The sequence below is a fragment of the Coloeus monedula genome (assembly GCF_965178545.1).
Source record: "Coloeus monedula genome assembly, chromosome: 6".
Classification (NCBI taxonomy): domain Eukaryota; kingdom Metazoa; phylum Chordata; class Aves; order Passeriformes; family Corvidae; genus Coloeus; species Coloeus monedula.
Genome location: NC_138786.1, coordinates 56,482,080 through 56,503,829, shown reverse-complemented (window position 1 = coordinate 56,503,829; position 21,750 = coordinate 56,482,080). Strand labels below are relative to the sequence as shown.

The 21,750-nt window shown below is 42.6% G+C and overlaps 1 protein-coding gene across 2 annotated transcripts in view; it reads left to right on the top strand.

Annotated features, from left to right (window-relative positions):
- Positions 1–343: 343 nt before the first annotated feature.
- Positions 344–21,750, top strand: part of AKT1 (AKT serine/threonine kinase 1) — a 78,772-nt gene continuing 57,365 nt past the window's right edge. The window contains exons 1-3 of one of the 2 annotated variants that reach the window (XM_082284104.1): positions 344–779; positions 1,415–1,470; positions 7,190–7,366. In XM_082284104.1, the coding sequence (XP_082140230.1) occupies positions 7,321–7,366 (46 nt within the window). In that variant the 5' untranslated portion in view covers positions 344–779; positions 1,415–1,470; positions 7,190–7,320. The remainder of the gene's footprint in view (positions 780–1,414; positions 1,471–7,189; positions 7,367–21,750) is intronic. The other variant, XM_082284103.1, reaches the window with a different exon arrangement.

Here is a 21,750-nt window from a genome sequence, read left to right as displayed (position 1 = left end):
TCAACCTAATTGATTCTGTGATTCTGTGAACTTGTCCATGCTCCAGGCAGCCGGTTCATAGGCCGAATCAGGAGAGGCCACATCCCTCCCGGGACACGGCGTCCTCAGCGCCCCGGTCCGAGGGCCGGGACGGTGCCAGGGGAAGGGGGAACACCGGGCCGCCCGGGGCCAGGAAACACCGCCCCCGGGGCCTGGGGCCGGGCCGGCGGGTGGGCGGAGGGGGCCGGGCTGGCGGGCGCTGCGGAAGCTCGGAGGGTGGCGAGGCCACGAACCCCGTCCGGGGAGCGGCGCGGCGCGGGGCGGCCCCTCGGCACGGGCGGGAAGCGGCGGCGGCGGGATCCGGCGGCCGCTCCGCGGAGGGTGTGAGCGAGCGCCGCGGAGACGCGTGCGGGACGAGCCCGGCCCGGGTGGCGGGAGTGCGGCCCGGGGGTGCGGGGGGAGGCGGCGGCGGAGCGAGGCGAGGGGCGGCCTCGCAGGGCGGAGCGGCGGGGAAGGCGAGCCGGCAGCCGGAGCGGGCGTGCGAACCCCACGGGCCGAGCGCCTGCGAGAGGGGGAGGAGGAGCCGCCCCGCCGCCCGGGGATGGTGAGGAGGAGGCGGCGGCTGCCGGGAGCCCAGTGAGGCCTTCGCTCGGCGCCCGCCGCAGAGCCCGCCCGCCTCGCCGGCCGCCCCCTTCCCCCGCTCGCTCGCTGGCTCGCTCCCCCCTTCCCTCCCCTTCCCCTGCCTCCCTCCCCGGCTCCCTTCCCCTGCCGCCGCCGCCTCCTCCCCGGGCTCCAGCCATGTAAGTGACCCGCTCCCCGGCTGGGAAGGGCTGGGGGAAGGAAGCGCCGGGGCCGGGGCCTGCTCGGCGCGGCCGCATTGTGCGGAGCCGGGAGGGAAGGGAATGGACGGGAAAGGGGGCGGCCGCTCTCCCATCGCCTTCCCCGGGCGGGGGCTGCCACGCGGGCCCCCGGGCACGGCCGGGCGGGGTGGGGGGCGAGGAGGGCCGGGCTGCAGGCGGCCCTGGCCGGTCGGTCCGTCTTGCCGGCGGGCCCGGAGCGGACAGGAAGCTGTTGGCTCCCCGGGGATGCGGTGGGTGAGAGGGCGGCGGGGCGGGGGGCTCCCCTCGGGCCTGCCCCCGCCCCGGCCCCTGCGCAAGCATCCCCCCGGAAAACGGCGCTGGGGGCGGCGGGGGGGTGGTTCGTGATATTTCTGAAACAGCGGCGAACAAAATAGCCAAGGGCCCCCCATTTTTCCCACCTCCCCCGCCCCCATTTTCTCCCCTTGTCTTGTGCGGCCGCGTTGTTAGCCCAGCTCCGCTTTGCGGACCACTGAGTGTTTGCCGACGGGGGTGTGATTCTCTCCGTGGGCATTTGGCGTGTGTAGGTGGCTGTGCAGCGCTTGTGGACTTGATTTTTTTTTTTTTTTTTTTTGCAGTCGTGTTTAGCAGAGGTGTAGGGAGCTGCCTGCAGATGCCACCCCCGCCCCCCCAGGTGAAATTCTGCAGTTGCCGAAATGTTCTTAGAGACTTGTAGGACTTGTGTCTGTTTCTTTGTGAAACACATAATCAAGCATATAAACGTTCTGGTACTTTTAACATATTTTACTGACAGGACTGCTACTGATGCAGATACAGCTTGCATCTTATGGGTGGTATGGCCCCCCTCCCAGCCACCCCTGTGGGAAATATTTAACTGTTTTGCTTTGTTTTCCTACCACGTCTGTCATGTAAGAAGCAAATCCATGATTTGTGCTTGTTTGTTTTATTTATAGCACAGGAGGGATGTACATTTCAAAATACAGTTATAAAAGGGAGATACACTTAATGCTAAAGAATATTTGTTTGCAGGTAAATAAACCTGACATACTGCATGACTAGTAATTACTTTCATGTAGTAGTTAATTTCATGGTGACAGCCACAACATTTGTCTGAGTTAGCAGATTTAAGACACTGGAACTACCTTAGATTTTTTTAAATAGGAGGGTTTGTGTTGTGTGTGGTGTTTATAGAACTGTTTTTGGTGTGCAGCAGTGGCAAATCAAATTTAAGAATTGATTCAGTGTCCACAAGTCACTTTTAGCTCCAGTATTCACTTACAGTCTTACAAAAATAAGTGATGTGATTACATTAACAATTAAATAGTTTCACAACTGACTTGATTTCTTTGGGGACAGAACAAAACTTCTGTTACAAATACTGTAAAATGTAATTTGATTAAAAACATCTCAGGTTGGTACCGAAGTTCCGAGCAGCACAGTTCTTAAATTATATGAGCATAAACTGTAAAAGCACTTGTTCTTGTTTGGGAACATAAAGAGGATTTTGTCTGGGCTGGAGGTGGGGGTATGAAGAAGTTGCTTTTCTGCCATACTCAGTTTTGAAATAGGTAGCTTAGTTTGTCCTATCAAGTTGTTGTTGTGTTTGCAGCATGGACAGTTGGATGTCGTAACATGAACAGCATTAACCTCCTGTCTATTGATCAGCAAGGGCATGAGAGCACAAATATTTCAAATTACCGTTTTGTAAACCCAGATTAGGCTAACAGATTGGGAAAAAAAAAAAAAAAAGGGAGGATGTGGCTGTAGAGATTTGTTTTCCAGTTACCGTTTTCCTCATAACTTAGTATCTGAGAAACCTTTGTGAACCTTGTGATCAGCTGCACTTGAAATGGCATGAAATTCCAGTTTAGATGTGGTGTCATTCGACACACAGCACATAGTAGCGAATACTGGTGACCACACCTAAGTCATGGCCCACAAGGCCTTTTTGTGAGGGAAGTTAAGATGGTGGAACAACCTGGTCCTTCTAAGCTTCCTTGAAAGCTGTCTGCCCAGATTTGGTAACTGGGTCATGGTGCGAAGCTGCTGCAGGCTCAGAGGGCCTTGAGCACGCTGGAATCACTGCTGCTCCTATGAAGCACCCAGGGCAGGATTTGCGTAACGCAGGAGATGTACTTCACTGGTCAAAGCCTGGTGGGAACATCTGTCTGTAGCTCCACTTGAAACGTTGGCTGGATCCCAACTTTTTTGTGTCTCTGCTGTTTAGGTGCAGTTGGCTGTCAGCTGGGAGCGTGCACCGGGAGGAGACTGTAGGTTGCTCATGGTATCCCATGTAATGGGCCCGGATGCACCACCCTGGCCCAGTCCAGTTCCTGTGTACCTCATGTGCTCTCATGACAGTGTCATGTGCCCACAGTAGGCAAACTTGGGCTGCTGAATCCTGTTTTGCCTGGTCCTGCTGCTGTGCGTGATGAGAACACGTAAGGATGTGCAGCACATTTGGGCTCAGGGTGTCCTGGGAGAATCAGGAATGTGCCACACCAGGGCAGTGGGCACTGGTAACTGGTGGTGTGACAGGGCAAAGTGTTAGCCCAGGGGAATGCTTTGTTGTAATCTGCTTTCTGATCTGGGCTAGTGAGTACAGCCCGGACACAGTCTGACATGCCAGGACTGACGCTGGTGGGTCAGATTCTCCGTTTACTCTCTTGCTTACTCTCCCTCATCAAGATGAGGTGATTACCATAGGTGCTTCTGCATCCCATAAGCTTAAGTTTCAACATCGGCCTTACGGAAGACTTCCTTTTCTTCCTGATCTGCTCTAGGGTGTGAGTGGAAACAAATATAAAACTTTGCATTGGAAAGAGGACCGGAAGTACAGATTAATATTTCTAATTTCTTAGAGAAAAAAGAAGGTGAGGATAATGTATAGAGGAGAATGAGAGAAGGAGCTCCAGCACGACGCTCCCAAATACGGAAAAGACGGTTCTGCTCCACCTTCTGTTGGATGGTTGGTTTGAGTGACTCCTTAAAGCAGGTTTTGCTGCTGCAGTGCCTAGGGAAGTGAGTTATCTCATTATTTATGAAGAAGTTAATAACCTTTAAGGAATTAATATGTACGCAAAACCATTGTCACCATGATACAATGCTGATGTCATGCCATTCATGATTTACAGCACTTCAGCTGCGTGAGGACTATTTCAGTGTTAAAAAAAGTATTACAGAAATGTGTGTTGAAAAACAAGCTAAGAGAAAGACCAAGTTGTTTAGCTTTTGACAGTATTCAGTCCTTTACAGACACAGACTGGAGCAGCCAGGTCATACTTACCTCAGATGCCCTCTCTTCACTGGGAACCATTCCTAGATGGCCATAAATGAGGACTGTAATCGTTCCTTTTTTTTTTTTTTTTTTTTTTTTTTCCCCTCTAAGGATTTTATGGAAAAGGAACTTTTTCTGGTTTACACATCTTCAGTAGTACACTGACCTATAGTTAACTTGCTCTTCTATTCCGAGAAATTACCCTTGCTTGCTGCCACTGTCTTCAGTAATGTCTCTTACTAAAATAGATGTATTAGGCACAGCCTGAATGTGTGTTTTAAAATACACTAGATTGAGCAGGTTTGCTGCTGTTGGAGCTATGTCTATGGACATCTTGTTAGACAGTGAGAAGGGATCCCCTGCTCTTCACATTGCAAATTAAAAATAGCTTAAATTTCTCCATGTGAAGTAAGTGCTCTGACATGGCTGACTGAAGGACTGAGGTGGGGACCCATGTTGCAGGTTGGTGTCAGGAAATGTTTAATGTTTTCCCACTTTGTTGTGCCATGGCTTCTTTGCAAAATCCTCCACCCCCTTCACCATCCCTCTTCCCTGAAAGGAGGTGGGCAGGTAAAGACACATCCCTGAGAGTATGGCTGCAATAGCAAGTGGGAAATGTTTCTTGGATAGAAATGGTAGGGAAAAGGCAGTCCAAGCTGCTTGGACACCACAGAGAGTACAAAAAGTAGTTCCTCTGAACTTTGGATTTCTTTGTTGATCTGCTTTTTTTGGCCTTGTTGTCATTCAAATTTGGATTATTAGATGACAGTTTAGGTGATGACAAGTAGGAGGCTGCCAAGTGGTAATCCTGGCAAGTGTTAACCCAGGAAAACCTGGAGTAAGTTACCTGCAGATTGGAGAATTCTAGTCCTTCATGCTTTTTAATGTTTTTAATAATAGTATTGCCCTTTCTACAGCTTAGTTTGTTTTGTAGCTTCCTTTTTTATGTGTGGTTATAGGAAAGGATATTGATTGCTCAGTGCCTCTAAATGGTTGAATTCAGGATGCAGAGGTAGGATTGCACAGTCCCTGCACCCTGTATGACACAGAGTTAGAAGTGTTAACTTTCACACCTGGGTGTTGCATTTCCATACTCAAGCTGTGATAATCTTGGGGGTTTTGTTCAACACTTTGCAAATTGCTCAAGTCTCTAAGTGAGGTGTGGTCTCCTCTTGACATCAGCAAGCAAATCTAGCTTGCATGGCTATTGTGTATGTATGCCATTTTGAAAGGAAAAAGCCTGCTATGTTTGTCAGGTTCTATCCTAATTGCTCTGAAGTTAAAGGAGTTTGTTCCAAGGTATCTCTGGCAGCTGTGGATTACTGGTCTCTATTCTGCAGCATACGGTGTTCTCATATTTATGAAATTAGGAATTCTTACATGTCACTTGTTCCAATGTAATTTTTTGTGTGTCTTCCCTCCCTCAGGCAAACATCTGTTTCGTGGAGCTGCTAATTCTAACTAGTGAGATCAGCAGATTTGTAATTTGGAAAAAAACCCCAGACTTACCTTGTTTCTGGGGAGGTCTACAACATAAACTGTTAACTGGAAAGGCTGAGGAACAGCAGCAGTGTAGGTTTGTAGGCAGAGTATCAGGGGAGTGACCTCCTTTCTCCATCCATTCTGCTGGCAGTAATGGAACTTGTTCAAATTTAAGCTTCGTGCTTTGAACGCTGCCTGTTTCAAATCACTCTGATGTGTGGTACAAAGCCCTGTGCCCCTGCTGAGGTTTTAGTTCTAGGTTGGAATCATTTTGACCACCTGTTTTCTTCCATCCAGTGTCCTGTCTTAGTGAGTTATGGGGAATTAGTTGCTTTTTAATCTAGTTTCTGATGGATGGCTATCACCTGCATGCTCAGAGATAATAGATGCACATGTGCCAAATGCATGCAGAGGTGGTATGTATTTGTTAGGTGGGAATGGGATGTCTTGGTGGTTGATGAGAGACTCCAGTAAAAGCCAGCTCTTTGGTGGCACTTTACAAATGCTGCTGGGTTTTGTTTCATTAAACTTGTTGGTTACTGCTGGGAATTTGTCACCAATTAGGTTTTTTGATCACTCAAGTAATACCAAATTGAATGGCGGCATGGACACTTCAGAGAGCACAGAAGAATTAAAGAAAAGCAGAGATTATTAGTACCACAAGCAGAAAAATAATCAGATTCAATTTAGAAAAATAATAAAAGCTAATGCATTTGGGAAGAAATTACATTCAGTGAGGGAGACAAATGCACAGAATGTTTCTGTGATAGTCAGCCAGGAGCAAGGCACATTTTCAAAAGAAATTGCAATCTTGAGCCGTTTAGAGAGGGACTTTGTCTCATAAAGCAGAGGGGTAAAAATCCCAAGTTGTGCTTGGGTATATTTCATAGTGAGAAAGGCAGCAGCAAACTGCAGTGGAGTTAAGGAAGAGCAATAAAATTGATCAGGGTGCTTTAAGGGCTGATTTGGGATAACAGAAAGGTAGGTGAGCTTATCTGTGGTTGTTTGTATATCTCTAAGAAAGGTAAAAGTTGGAAATATCAAAGGTAGAGAAGACACTTTTTGGGGAGTTAGGAGATCTGAGTGGGACTAAGGGGATGATGCTGAAGGTAGGAAAACGTAAAGCAGAATAGGAATGTTTACTGTCAGAGGCTTATCTAAGACATGCTGTGTGCTGGTTAATAGACTATTATCAGGCTGTAAAGAAACCTTCCAGGAGATGTTCTGGAAGTCTTCCTTACCAGGAAACATTGAAAACTGGTTTTTGTGATATTTCAGAATTTTTATTGTTGCAAAGAACGAGGTGGTGTTGCAGAGATGGAGGTCTAGTTAGGTAAGGTCTGGAATCCACCTGTAATTCAGACTGCATCGGTGTTCTGAGTCTGCCCATGATCAGCCTACTCAGTGAAGGAGCAGGACTTTAGGAAGCATGCATTTTGGCACCTCCACCTGCCAAGATAGAAAAGCTCTTGTGGAGAGCTAAGCCCTTGTTTAAGATTTGTAATAATAATAAAAAACCGGAAAAATCCCAAACCAACAACACAGCAATGAAAGCTACTCTGTGTTGTATGCCTTGCTGTACATCTGTGCCATGCTTTGAGATGATGGTGTACTCTTCTTCTGATCCTTTTAGAAATAGCTGGGAAGGAGGAAAACAGAGGAAAAACTCTCGTCCCTCTTGTGGAGCCTTCTGCTGGAGTTCAAGAATTTCAACAGAGTGATCTTTTGCCATAAACTGGTTTTTCAAGAGACATTCCTGCCATTATGAATGAAGTAGCGATAGTGAAGGAAGGCTGGCTTCACAAACGAGGTAAGTGACTCTTCCCTTCTGGACAGTAAATTGACTCCGTGTCTCTCTAATATGGTGTTTAGCAGCATGTCCTCAAATAATCCATTATTTTCCTGTTCATCCTCGTGGGAAACAGTACATAGGGAGCATGCCTGACTTTCTTTCAAGCTTTAGAAAATGCATGTATAAGGGGTTTTCTTGTGTGTGTGCGTGTGTTCACCAAAAACCGGTGTCAGCTGCTTTGAAAATGATGATAAAGGCAGCAAGTGAAGGAGATGCTACTTAGAGGATAAACTGTAGTAAACAATTTTGGTTTATATGTAGGTCTGTAGCTTTCCTTTTTGTGCTAGAAGGGAGAATTAAGATGAGTATTTTTGAAGAGTGAAAAATACGCCTGTATTTTCTGAGCAATGCTGTGCTCTTGCAGAGACTTGCTAGAGAATGTGCTATTCTGTTTGTGTCTGAATTGCTCTGGGTACCAGTGTCCTGGACAGGAAGAACAGCCTTTAGTTTGTGCACTTCTGTGCATTTCAGTTGTACCACTAATGACAGTTGATTTTTATAAAAAGTCTTTATTCTTGACAGAGTGGCAAAACTGAAAAAACAGTCGCATGTATCATTACGCTTTTTGCCTTCTTACATGTTTTCTTCCCAAAACAGTGGGCTTGTTCTTTTTTGGGGAGGTGTTCATTTTCAAGCACCACAGCATGGATCCTATACGGTACCTGACTTACCTGTTTCTTTGTATTCTACTATTGTTTCTTGGAAAGGAGAGAGCAGTGTTAGGTACTTTCCATGATAGCGTCATTTTTTTGGACCAAGAACAGAATCTGTGTGCTCCAGCAATAGGGAAGCTTACATGGTTCTGCAGACTCAGGATTTTTCTAGAGGGTTTGCAACAACTTGCCTGAAGGTGCAAAGGTGTAGCATAATTATTTATGGAAGAAATTTGAAATGCTTTATTATAACCTTGGTAAAGGCTGGTGGTTCTTCAGCAACAATAAGAAATTTCTAGGAATTTAGAAAACATGTTGATAGTGTGTATTTTAAAAGGGTGGAAGCGTATATTTCTAACAATTGGATATGTAGTGTAGTTTAGCAGATTGATGCTTGATGTACAAATATTTTGTTCAACTTCTTTTAGGGCTGTGGGTGGGGTTTTTTTTGTTCCGGTTTGTTTCAGTTGGAAACACCTTTGCACTCATTAGCTTAAATAGCTCATTCAGTAATTCTGCTGTATCCAGGCTGCCTTGTTCTGACAAAGTATTTGAGAACTGTTCTGTGTTTGGATTAAATAGAAGAAAGAAACACAGAATTATACTTCCCATTCCCATTTATGAATCTAGAAACTGCAAATCAGAGAGGTTTTTTTAGTTATAAACAGTGTTTTCAGGCTGAGTGTTTTTAACCATTTGTTGTTGCAATTCTTCCTGCACTTGTGTAATTTTTTTTTTTTTTTTTTTTTTTGAGGAGCATTGTACAAAAATGAGGGAGAAACATTTGTTTTAAACAGTATGGAAAAGGCATTGTCAGGATGATTCAGAGGCACATGTGTCTGAAACTTTTAAACAATCATGTTGTATTTCAGGTTTGTCTGTGTTTACTTTTGGGAACTGAATCTGTGTTGTTTCTAGGATTACAATAAAGCTGCTTTCAAGTAAGGAGACCTCTGGAGGAGGTCTTAGTAAAAGATGCCCACATCTCCTGATCTGATATTTTTTGTTGTTTTAAAATTGCCTTAGAGAAACAGATGATTATCTCAGATGGCTTGCTGATAATATTATGATGAGATGATGTGCTGAACACATTTCCATTTTCAAAATGTTGCTCTGCATGTTCCACATATTTGATGCTGAAAATTTGTGCCCAAACTCCTAAACTGTTAAACATATCTTGGCATTTTTTGAATGCCAGGTTTCCTAATCTTTTTAACCTGTTTCCCAGTGCGTTTTTGCCCTCTTGGTATGTGTGGTGACACCTATTTCATTCCACTCCATTGACTTTGTAACTGTTAATTCAGTGTTGTCCTTGTGAGGAGGTTTTTAGAAAGCAATGCTCTATCTTCTCTTCAGCCCACCAATGTGTCAGCTCTGGGACTCTCTTGGTTTTTGTAGCTGTTTAGGGATAGTTTGACAAATTCAGCTATTTTGGCTCTGTCTTTGGTGGGGGATAACTTACCCACTCTGTGTGTGCATGTGTTTTGTTAAGCATCTTTTTTTTTTTTTTTTTTTTTTTGATAATCTACATTTATTGCCAGACACTATCAGTTTGCTGGCTCTGCTAGTTTAAGTGCTTCAACCACAGGATGTTTCCAAAACTGATGTCTGATACGGTGAGCTTCTGAAGTCAAGGCATAAACAATAATTAGTGCAGGGAGGGACTGCTAAAGGGGGGGATCTCAGATATAGGAAACGTACGTGTGTGTATATATATATATATAGTTTTTCTTTCAGATCATTTATAAAACCAAAGGTTGCACTGCATATGTTCTTTAAAGATCCTAGGGCTTTCCATATGCAAATATTTTAGGTAGTGACTGGCCAAAATCCAGACTGGACAATGATATTCTCTCAACCTAACGTTCGCCGTGGCTTTGGTGTCTCTTAGTTCCTGTCCTGAGCAGTTGAACAGTATGGCTGTGTGCAGTTAAGCAGTTGTTACATCTCGCCCCAGCAGTGGCTTAATTTTGGTGGTTTTAATGATTTGCGTATGTGTAAATCAGGCTGCAAAGTGCTCTGGAGCCCTTCTGGATGGCAGGTGTAAGTAAGCATAAAGCCATCATTAGCAGGAGCAGGTGTTTCGGCCTGGCAGGGAAGTAGCATGGCTTTCTAGAACCGTAGGGCTGTTTTCTTCTGTCAGCATGCTTTACATTTATGTTTTTGTTTCCAAGATTAAAAATAGAAATGGAGAAATGAAATTAAGCATTGCTGCCTGACCGAGAGCTCTTGACAGTTCTCTAAGTCAGTCACTAAAGGAAGCTCTACTTCCAGTAGTGCAGATGTTTGTTTGTGCAGGGGCCAGTCGTGTCTGTGACATGTCTAACCTCAACCAGGCAGAAATAGAAGAATTCACGAATGAACTTTCCCCTCTCCATCCCTTTCCCCATTGGCAGGGCTTGGTGCTGTTACTCAAATCCCAGTGAGGATAGACTCTTGTGTGAAGACAGTAGCTTGTGACCACTCTTCGGATAAGTGAATGGCTGAACTGTTCCAACACACAGGTGGAGTTGTGAAGGAGCTCAGGCTTGGGGTTGGTGTGTTTGTGTGTGTACATCCAGGGTATGCAGTCCCTGGTTGTGTGATGCTGAAGGTTTTGTTTAGTGGGAAGGGATGGGGAAATGGTTCAATGCAGAGGTGCTATAATTGTGATTGAATATGAGGGGAGAAGGAGAAAATTATCTGCCCAAATTGCTGCTTGTTGACCTCTGAGATTATAGGTTTTCTGAATGTATGTCATGAGGATCCTTAATTTTGGTTGTGTGTGGGGAACTTTTCTGGAAAACAGAGGTGTGCCCAAGTGTATTTTACTTGCTTTACTGATCCATTTTAAAGATCTCGTTGGACTTCTTGCATCTTTCTGCTCTGGTCCCTGTTTATAAAGGTCCTTCTATTGTTTCCAGTCTTCATCCTGTTTTTTTTTTTTTTTAAAGTCTTTCTTCATGGCTAACAAAGAGGGGATTGTGCATTTTGATACTCTGTCATCTCTGTCCTCCCTAGTATGTCCGGTTTTCTTAATAGGGCATAAACTTGTATGAAAAAAAGGAGTCTTTTGGAGGCAGGGAAAGAGGGGGAGGGAAGAACATATACTGACATTTGAAAAAGGAAATAGAAAAATCTTGTTTTCTCAGTCTGAGAAATTAGAAGCAATTATAAGGAGCTGGAGAGACCTGTGTATTCATCTATTAATATTTAGCAGGAAATGCAGAGCTATTTTGTTTTTAAATAGTATATTAACACCACATAGTAATTTTAACCATGAAAACCAGAACATGTCCTCTAAATGCCAGTTTTTGTGGACTTCAGGCAAGTAAAACTATTTGACTGATAGAGTCTGTTGCTTACAAGCTGATCAAAACTGATAGAGGCCCTTAAATGAAAAATAATACATAAGATACTTACTCTATTTCTGGGTCTAATACTTTTTTTCTCTTTTGGTTAAAGAATTATTTCTGTAATGAATGGAGTGATACAGATGACCTAATAAATAACAAGTGGCCCGTTGTGATTTGTCTTCCTATAGCTTCGCTGCATAAAATGGGTGCAAGATCCATATGTAAAATACAAACCAGAACTAAAATGCTGACTGTTGCTCTTTTAACTTTCTCTAGCAGAATAGCACAGATGGTGAACTTTAGCTTTGTTATTTTGAGCACAGGTTCATACTTTCAGTATTCTGTTAGTGTGAATCAAAAGATGATTTTACAAGATATGACCAGATATATTTTTAAATCAGGGGGTCTCTGGTGTTGCTGTTTTTCTTCAGCTCTTCTTTCTTCTCTCTTTTCTGTTCTCACCATGTTCCCTACCTCTTTTTCTGTATGTGCGTGTGTGGTTTATTTTGGGGTGTTTTTTTGTTCTTACTTGGCTTCTGTCTGTCACTGGGATGTAGTGATGCACTGTCTTGATGACCTGTGTAGTAAGAACCTTTGAGGTTCAGATTAGTTCAAGGATCGTCTGGCTTTCATGCTATTTCAAAGACTGGCTGTGGCACTTGATGCAAAGGATCCTAAGAGCCATCTGAACTCTGAAGATGCCAGCTATAGAGGGCACAGCTACTTCAGAGGAAAAGCTGGGGGAAATGGAAAGGTAAGAAACAAGATAGGGGCTGAACAAAAAATGGAGTGGGGAAATTTGACAGAGGGAAAAAAGCTGATGCTGTTTCTAGAGCTGAAGGGTTGGGTTTATAGGGAAATCTGTTGCTCTTCTTGTTGGAAACAAGAGATAAGCTGTGTCAGTTTGTGGTTTTCCTTGTGTGTCTCTTTTTCAACACAATGGGCAATAGTTTTGCAATTCTAGCTCTTGGTTGCTTTCATTTTGCTTGTCCTGTTCTGGGAAAAGGGGACTGGGGAGGAACCAGGAAATTGTCAACCAATAAATCTGACCTTGGTGGTAGGCAAGATGCTAGAGACATTAAGAAAGGATGAGATCACAAAACATCTGGAGAAATATGAGCTGATAATGGCTAGTCAGCTAGACTTTTGGCGGGTAATCTCATCTGATGGAATTATTTGTGGAGAGATCATAGGAAACAGGCTGGATCCAGTGTACTGTAAAAAGTTTGCTCTGGATGACAGGGTAAGTCAGAAGCTGAGAATCAGCTGGTACAGTGTAATTGTACTGTACTTCATCTTTGAAAGAGATGGTGTAGCCTGGAAATGGCTCATCTTCCTTTCACAGAGCAGACTACTTGTCTTTGACTCTCTCTGTTACTTTCCAGCATCCTTTCAGAAAACTTTCTTCCAGAACCTTTTTGCATTAAATCCATTCTTTAATCCACAACTTCGCATTTTTGAATGGTGATGTCCAAATGTTTCTTTTTTCAGTAAAAATTACTCCCAAAAAGTCTTTATTCCAACATCTTCACAACATACTTGCAGTTCTTTAGAGAAGTGATGCTGGGTTAGATGTTTTTCTCACTGTAAACTGACTGGGACTTAAATGCAAGTGGCACTAAACACTCTCGCTTTGAATGGCAAAGAGGAAGAGCTTGGATGTTGATGCCCACGTTATTTATGTCAGTCCTGGAAGTTTACTTTCATATTCTGTTTTATTGCACATCAGAAGGGAAATAAACTAGGTCTCAATTTTATCTCTAAAAGTGGGATAGCGTCATAAATTAATGTTACTTGTCATTAAAAGGGATTTGAGAATGAGGGATCTAGGACGTTGCAAGCCCTGTAAAAGCGAGCCTGGGAACGCTTGATACAGTGGATCATGCAGAAAGTGCCTGTATTTGCTTTGATTTTCTTTTTCATGGTTCCTTCCTTTTCAAAAAGGGAAAGGTAGGCCTCTGAAAAAAAAAAAAAAAAAGCTGTCCATGTTTTCTGTTCTTTTTTTTTTCTCAGTAGGCATATTGAGAAGTCATCAGGTTTGGATGTAGGAAAAAAGTACTGAGTGAGTATGCTATTTTGGGGTAAAGAGAGCAAGAGAATAAAGCCTGCTCGTTGCTCTTGCAGGAGTGGTTTTAGGCAAGGTGCTGTGCCATGCATTTTAAATTTGGCGCCTTGTCCTCACTTGGAAATGTCTTCCCCTGCAGCCCCTGCATGGATGCCAGAAGGTTCCTTCCCTTCCAGTTGGTGGTGCTGCCACTGTATAAGCACCATCAGTTACACTCCTTGTCTGTGCTTGTGGCTTCCCCTGCCCAAACCGTCTCCTGGTTAGCATTCCTTGCCTGAGACTTTTCATCTGAAAAAGCTGGTGAGGACTTTCATGCTCTTAGAGCAGTACATGGTGACATGTGGTTTCTCTCCTTTCATACACTTTATACGTAATTAATAATTCTCTTAAAAATTGGGGTGGTGGTTAGATTCATTTAGGAAACAGACCTTGATATCTATTGGAAAAAAATTTGCTTAATATTTCAACATTTAATTTTAATGTATTTTAAAAGAGACAGAGCATTGTAAAAACCAAATACCTGTTAGCTGTGTAGGTTTTCCCCTTTTACATATTGGTGTAGCTGATTTACTAAGAAAAAAAAATTAGTTAAGTCTTATTTGAAAAGTAATCTCTCATGGGGGGAAAGACAGAGGAGGGATTATTATTTTCAGATGCATTATATTGTAGGTACAATGTGCTTCTTAAAGGGGGAACAAAAACCAGGAAACTATGTGAGGAAAGAGGAAGAAAAAGAATGGAGAAAGAATAGCACCATATTAGGTGTGAAGTAGTGTGTTTTTGTGAGAAACACTGCAACTGAAAGGGGGAAATAATGAAGTCCAGCTTCGAGTGCAGTTGGAAAACATGTTACAGACCTCTGGGATTATTCTCCCACCTCTTCAAGTTGGGCCAAAAATATGAAAAAGATAGCTGGTCAAATAACATTGTGAAATTTGTCAATTTATTCAGAAGTGCATGGTCATATTTGAGGACAGCCGAGGTAAACAATCATCACAAACTGTGGGCAAGTCAGTTACTGTTTCCCCGAGTCTCTTGGGTAAGTTGGGAGAGTATGTTTTGAAGTGCTGTCCAAAACCGAGGCCTTTGGTGAACTGCATGTAGAAATACACTTCAGAGTCAGTGGTTCTGTGCATGGCTGCAGTGGTATTTCATGCTCATTGAGACTGAGTGCAGCATCTGAGTCATTTATGGGACTGTCAAATCAGTCTCCTCTGCCTGTGCTTTACTAATGGACTCTTAATGAGAACCACAGGACGAGCATGCCAGAGAAGTGGGCTTTGTGCTGGTGGTGAACCACGGCCTTTGCAGGAGATACCTGTTTTGGGAGGGAGCTCCAGCCTTAGAATGGTTGGGGACCTTTAAAGATCATCTAGTCCAACCCCTGTGTCATAGGCAGACACCTTGCACTAGACCATGTTGCTCAAAGCCCTACCCAACCTGGCCTTGGACAGTTCTAGGGGTGGGACGTCCACAACTTCACTGGGCCACCTGTGCCAGTGCCTCACCACCTTCAGAGTGAAGAATTTCTTCCTTACATCTTATGTAGTCTAAATCTACTCTCCTATAGTTTAAAACTGTAACCAGTCAATACGCCCTGATAAAAAGCCTCTCTGTCTTTCTTAAAAGCCCTCATTATGTATAAAAAGTGAGCAATAAGGTCTTTCCAGAGCCTCCTCTATTCAGGCTGAACAGCCCCAACTCTCTCCACCTGTCTTGGAGAGGTCTTCAAGACCAGCATTTTTTGCTGATAGAAAGTCAAGAAGTTGACACTGGTGTTCCTTGAACTGAACTTCAGATGCTGATGAAGGTCAGGGCTGCTTACAGTAATTGCTACTAATTCTCAAAATTTAAGTGCAGCCCTTATGTTTATGGTGGCTTTATAAATCAGTTCCCCCTTGCAGAAGTCACAAGATTTTGAAAGTTTTGCCTGTTTTTCTTCCTGAAGCAGAGAAGCTTGCTAGTCCTCATGGTGTTGAGAAAAATTGGAAAAGATAACCTGAGTGCCTGCTTCACAGTTTAGACTAAGCAGAACAAAAAAGGGCTGTTTAATTACTTGTCACAAAAAAGCTCAAAATATAGAGGATTTGAAATAATTTGAAATGTGTGTTTTTATTTTTCTGGCCTCTTAGCCTTAGCAGTATTAGCACCCTGCTATTTTTGCAGTTGTTGCCAAAGGGTCTGGGGATCACAAAACACATCCTGATTACACTTCAGAAAGCAAGCAATATGAAAAAAAAAATTTCTTATTATCTGTAAGGTGCTTGACGGGTCTAATTGTTAATAGAAACATAGAAATGAAACTGTATTTGAACTGCTTTTCTGTTTATCATACTCAAATCTTAAGATTTAAGAGAAAAAATACTTAATTAAAATTTTTGCCGTGTCTTCCCATACAAGCCTTTGTATGTGCCATATTACTACTGACAACACTGCTGCTTCGTGCAGAATGATGTGGTTAAACTGGTGTGGAAAATATTTGCACTAACTAGGATTTATGCCCAGAATTACAAGGCTACACACAACTCTGTATATTTTTCGTTTTAAGCCTACGTTGGGGCTTCTCAGTTGGAGTATTAGTAAAAGGTTGCACCCTTGAACAACCTGTTAAGCAGCTCAAAATCCATTGCCAGGGCTCTGCAGGGTGGGAATACAACCTTTTATTTGCCGGTTGCTTTTCAGGGGCTTCCAGGCATGGATTGTCTGGACTGGTGTTTTTACACGTCATACATATCCCTGCACCTGTCTGTGGTCAATAAACCATCTATAAATAGCAATCATTTAGCTAAGTGAAAGTGTTTTCTTTGTAATGTAGATTTTTGTCTTATTTTATCATTTTAAACTTTTGATCATGGAGTCTCCTTGCCTTCCTTTGCTCATTAAGTGGAATGAAATTTTGGGAACACCAAGGAATAATTCAACTTAAATAATTCGACTTAAATGTGTAGTTGCATAGATTTAGCTGCATTAAATGTTTATTATTCTACTGGAAGTTTATGCATGGGGCAGTCTGGAATCCAGTTGTGGTTATCTGTGGTACAGTGCTGGTTGTGGGATTTGGAAGTAGTTTTCTAGGTGGACATTGGTTTCTGGGCACAGGATATGAGTCCTATGACACTAAATTCACTAATCAAGTCATTGAGAAGTGCTCTTCATGCTGATAGGGCAGTGTGTTGAGAAGACCATGCTTGAGATCATAATGGATTTTTTTCCATTTTTTTTTTAAAAAGAAATCCTACCTTTTTCCATGGTTGTTAATAGAAAAATGGTTTATTTCCTTGAAGCATAGAATGGATTGAGTTTGAATGGACCTTAAAGATCATGTAGTTCAACCCCCCTGCTATGGACAGGGACATGTTCCACTAGACCAGGTTGCTCAAAGCCATGTCCGGGTTGGTCTTGAGCACTTCTAGGGATGGGATGTTCACAGCTTCTCTGGGCAGTTTGTTCTAGCGCCTCACCACCCTCAGCCTAAGGAATTTCTTCCTACCATCTAATCTAAATCTGTTCTTTTAGTTTGAAACCATTCTCTGTTGTCCTGTCACTGTCTGCCTGTGTTAGAAGTCACTCTCTCTCTTTAATCCCTCTTAAAGAATGAAATCGGTGTCTTTAATACTGCCTTTGGTGTTATTTTACAGATAGTGAAAGAGTAGGATACTATCTGATTTTTTCAATTTGAAGTTTTCTTTGCATCAGGGAAAATTGTAAGTCTGGTCTTTCTTTTCTTATGTAGGTATGTTTTTACTATAGCAGAACATTTGAAAGGTAACTGATGTATCTCCTGATGTAGAAGTCAAAGTTGCTTTATTACTTTTGTGGTAAGAAATGTATTTATTTTAAATAAGAATTAGGGGAAAATTGCATTTTCATTTGTGGAAAACCAGTGCAAACTTGCTGGCAGCAGCCTACAGCTGACTTGCAGTATCTCCTTACTGCCTATTGAGCACTTGTGACAGCTTGTTTCTGTCGTTTCTGCTGAAGTTTAGCCTGTAAAGTCAAGATATCTTGATCTGAGAGATGGGGAGATGGGGAAATTACATCATCATGGAAGAATAGCAGCATACTTAGCTTTAAAGCCATTCACGACTACATTGGCACCCCTTTGTTATACAGTGTAGCTGAAAACGAACTGCAGGAATAATGAACCAATCCATCTAAATCACAGCAGCTGAACAACTGACTGTTCTATCTCAAAATGCAAATGCTTTGTGCAGAATGGATTTAATTGTAAATGTTTGCTTAGTAGGGAATATGAGCCTTTTAGTTTGCGACAATAATTGTGAGTACAAAGACCCACAGAATTTTAGGGTTTACATAGCTTGTCCCTGTTCTCATAAAAATATTTCAAAGTCAGTTTTTTAAAATGTACCATTTGGCTTTTTTCTAGCCAGTGAATAGAACTCTAAATGCCCAATCTCCAAGTGGTGTTTTGGAAACTGAAGGATAAATTTAGCTCTATGTACTTAGATCAGACAAAATTTTCTGTTATATTTCTTCCAAATCTATGTTAGGGCTTTTACGTAGCTTCAGATAATAAGAGCAAAAAGTGCTGACTTTCAGAGCTTGGATTTGTTTTACTGTGCAGAAATGGCAAGTGTAACTTAGAGTATTAGCATTTTCTGTGAGGTTCTACTAAGGTGCCTCTCAAACAATTAAAAGGTTACGGTGAGGAATTTCTTTTCTTGTCAAACGAACAAGCAAAATCCCTCTGTATTAAAACCTTCATTCCTTGTTAAATTCTTGAAGCCTGACCACTTCAGTGCAACTCAAGAGGGTGAATCTCTGTCACTGATTTGAATGAATTAAAATAAAGCAGCATTGTCATTTTTGGGGGAAAGGAAAAAGTTCACCAAGCATCATGAAAAAAAGTGAGAAAGCAGGAATACCTGCATCCAGGCTGTTCTTAGGTATCTGTGTAAGGAAAAACAGATATAACTTAGAAAACAGACCCACACACAAAATGTGCATGTTTATGCTTCTTTTGGCATTTTGTGTATTCTTTAATAGCCTTCACATGTGGATTAGTCCTTCTGAAAAAAAAGGCAACCAAGCCCCCTGAAGAATAGGCTTTTGTGACACTGGAGAAGTTTACTGTGCCAAAGTTATGGTAAGAATTTGTAAATTTTGGCTGCTGAAGTACTTCCTTCCTCTGCTATGTTTTTGTGTTGGAAACTTGTAAGTGTGGAATAGAGGGTGTTTTTTGGTTTGGGTTGTTTTTTTTTTTTTTAATGACAATGCAAACATTCATTTCACAAACTAAACCGCCCGTTCACATGACGCTGCTGCTGTATATAAACACCCTGTTGATCTTGATCTGCAAAAGTGTTTGTTGGACTTCCTGAGTCATACGGAAATGCTCCACTGCTCTTCTTGGGGACTTGTGCTGTGGACTTAGGCTGTATCTGCTCAGATTTAATTTCCAAATTAATGTCCCTGAAAGACATGTTTTTACTTGGAACAGGGCCCTCAAAGTGGGGTTGTTTTTCTATGCCTCATTTTCTCTCTGTGTTTAAAATTTTTCATTCTGTTATCTTGGGAATGGGTTTTGTCTCTGTTGGGAAGATGTTTGGTGCTTCATAGTTGCAAACCTCTCTTCCTCTTCCATATGTTTCTTCACATGGGTCTTAGTTTGTGGCAGGCAGTAAGTCAGGCTGAGAGAGCCGTGCAGAGCACACAGGCCCAAGAGGATGCTGGTGACTGCACTGCCAGGTGAGCCTTCCCGGCAGCCTGGGATGCAGTGACAAGCTGTACAACACTGCAGTGACAAGCTGTACAACACGGCTGACTTCACAGGGGTTTTCTGAAGCAACCAAGGGCAGAATTAGAGTCCAAGGCTGGACTGTCATGGTGACAAAATATTTAGAAAACATTTTCTTGCTTGAAACAAAAGCTTGGATTGTGCAACACAAAGAACTGTCCCAGTGTAATAAATGATGCTGTGTATTTTTAAAGGGTTCTGTGTGTTCCCTGACTGTCAGCTCTTGCCAGATTCAGCATGTTCAGGTAAAATGAGGCATTTTTCCTCCAGACTGTTTCTTTTACAAGCTGGGTTAATTCTCCTCCTTTATGCAGTGGGGTTGCAAAGATGTGGCAGCCAAATGTGACCTTACATTTTGAACACAGTGGGACAGCCCTGTTAAAGACAGATGCAATGGAGCAGTGTCTTCTCTTCAGCCATGGTGGCTCAGCTGCCTTAAGAGCAGTTGCTTGAAACTTACACCTTGTAATTGGCATAGACTGATCTGATTTCTAGTGTGCTCTGTGACTAGACTTGGTGATTGCTTTTATTGGGTTAGAATGTGCTGTTCTTACTGCAGTAGGAGCTTTTTGTTCTGTAGGTGTTTCATCCTTCCATAATAACTCATGTAACTTTTTTTGTTAATGCCTGAGGTTTTGTGATGACCCAGTCTTACCAATATCTACCCTCTGACTTGAATGGAAGCCACAGCACTAGAGTATCTGTAGAAGATTGTTCATTGGGAATAATATAAAATGATTTTAAGATGAGCAAACCTATGAGAACAGAATAAAGACTGCTAGCCAGCCATGTTCAGTTCAGCACACTGCACCATTTGGAATGAATGGGTATTTTTCCCAGTCTAGTCTGTGTTTCCTGGATAATACCAGTTGTAATTGCAGACAAAGCATGATTGTATATGTATCCCACCTTCTCTGCTTAGAACAGAAGGTGGCCAGATTTCTTTCTGAAAAATAATGTCTTGTCTCAGCTCTACAGCAGCTCTAAGCAGATAGGCTGCAGAGACTTTTTTAATCTTCAAAGTTGATTTTTTCAAAGTTTCTGTAGTTGTTGGACTATACTTTTATTCTTGAAAATGGAAAACAAAAGCTAAACATGGAGGGGGGGAATATACTTTTCTAAGGTTTGCATCATGTTGCATCTTTGTATGCTTGGCATGTAACCGTGTCCCATTCAGAGCACTGCTCTGAGCAGGGCAGAGCTCGTTCTTTGGGCTGCTGCTTTGTCCCTACCACTAGTTCCTCTGTTGCATTGAGCTACAAAACCAGCTGCTTTTGCTTTTCATACCTATTTTTACCATCTCTAATTTGCTATTAAGATGTTAACTTCTGCCTCCCGTTAGCCTAGCATGTGTCTATACTGTGACTACAGCGTAGAGGCAGGCAACCACTTATGTGCTTTCTCTTGTGCTACCCTTTCACACTTGGGAAATGGTCCCTGTAAACAGCTGCAGTACTGCTTTATTATCCTCTTCAAAAGCTCTGGCTCCTTGTGTTGCTTATAAAAGGCCCCAATGAACTTGTAATGTGTGTGTACTGGGACTGCTGTTGCCAGCGATGCCCAGAATTGGTCCCCCTTTTTGTGTGTGTCTGTGTCTGGCTTTCCATTGTCCCTGTCCTGTGACAGTCGACTCTGCAGAACAGGGACTGTCTCATTGTTCCATGTGTACAGCAGGTGGCTCAGATCCAGATGTGTACCTGAAGTTGCTGTGTACTGCAGTAACACAAATCATTATGTTGTAGAAAGCTGCATCTAAAATGGGGGGGAAAAATTCAGATACATTGTAATAAGTTTTATGCATTTTTAAGGGTTGGGGTTTGGGTTTGTCCTTTTATTAATCCTCTGACATTTTACTGGTAGGATTATGCAAAAAATGGAGACATATATACATATATGTATGTGTATATATATATATGAAGTTCTCTTAACATTTTAAGAAACCTTCCCTATGGCCTGAGGAAAGCTTTGTTCTCAGGAGCTGCTCCAGGCTACTAGGAATGGGCTACTTCACAGCAGCTCTTATTGGTTTCTTGGAGAGGCTTGTTTATTCCTGTGACTAGACTGGGTGTGCTTATGGCAAAACCTCATGTTTCTGGAGACTTTCCTCTTTTCCGGCATTATTTTAGAAACGGAATGACACACAACAGGATGTGCGGTTGTAGATATATGTTCACGCTTCAGAGGCCGTGCATACCTTTGTGACCATGCACAATCCTGTGCTTTTTCTCTCATCATTCATGTGGTGAAATAAACCATGGAGGAACAGTGAATTCATTTCTCCTTTTTATGCCCAGAACACACAGAGAATGTATTGGTACTCGTCTTTCTGTTGGTGCTTAGAATGCTCAGACCAGTTACTGGAGGTAAGGACATTAAATGAGGGCCAAGCAGGCTTGAGATTCTGTTCCTCAAATTTGATTTGAAAATTGTAGTTTGATAAAGTTGCATTTGTTCTCTTTCTTGTGTTTGTATTTTTAAAATTCTGAATTACCTACATACATTATTAGTGTTAGGATTTCTCTTGTAGAGCT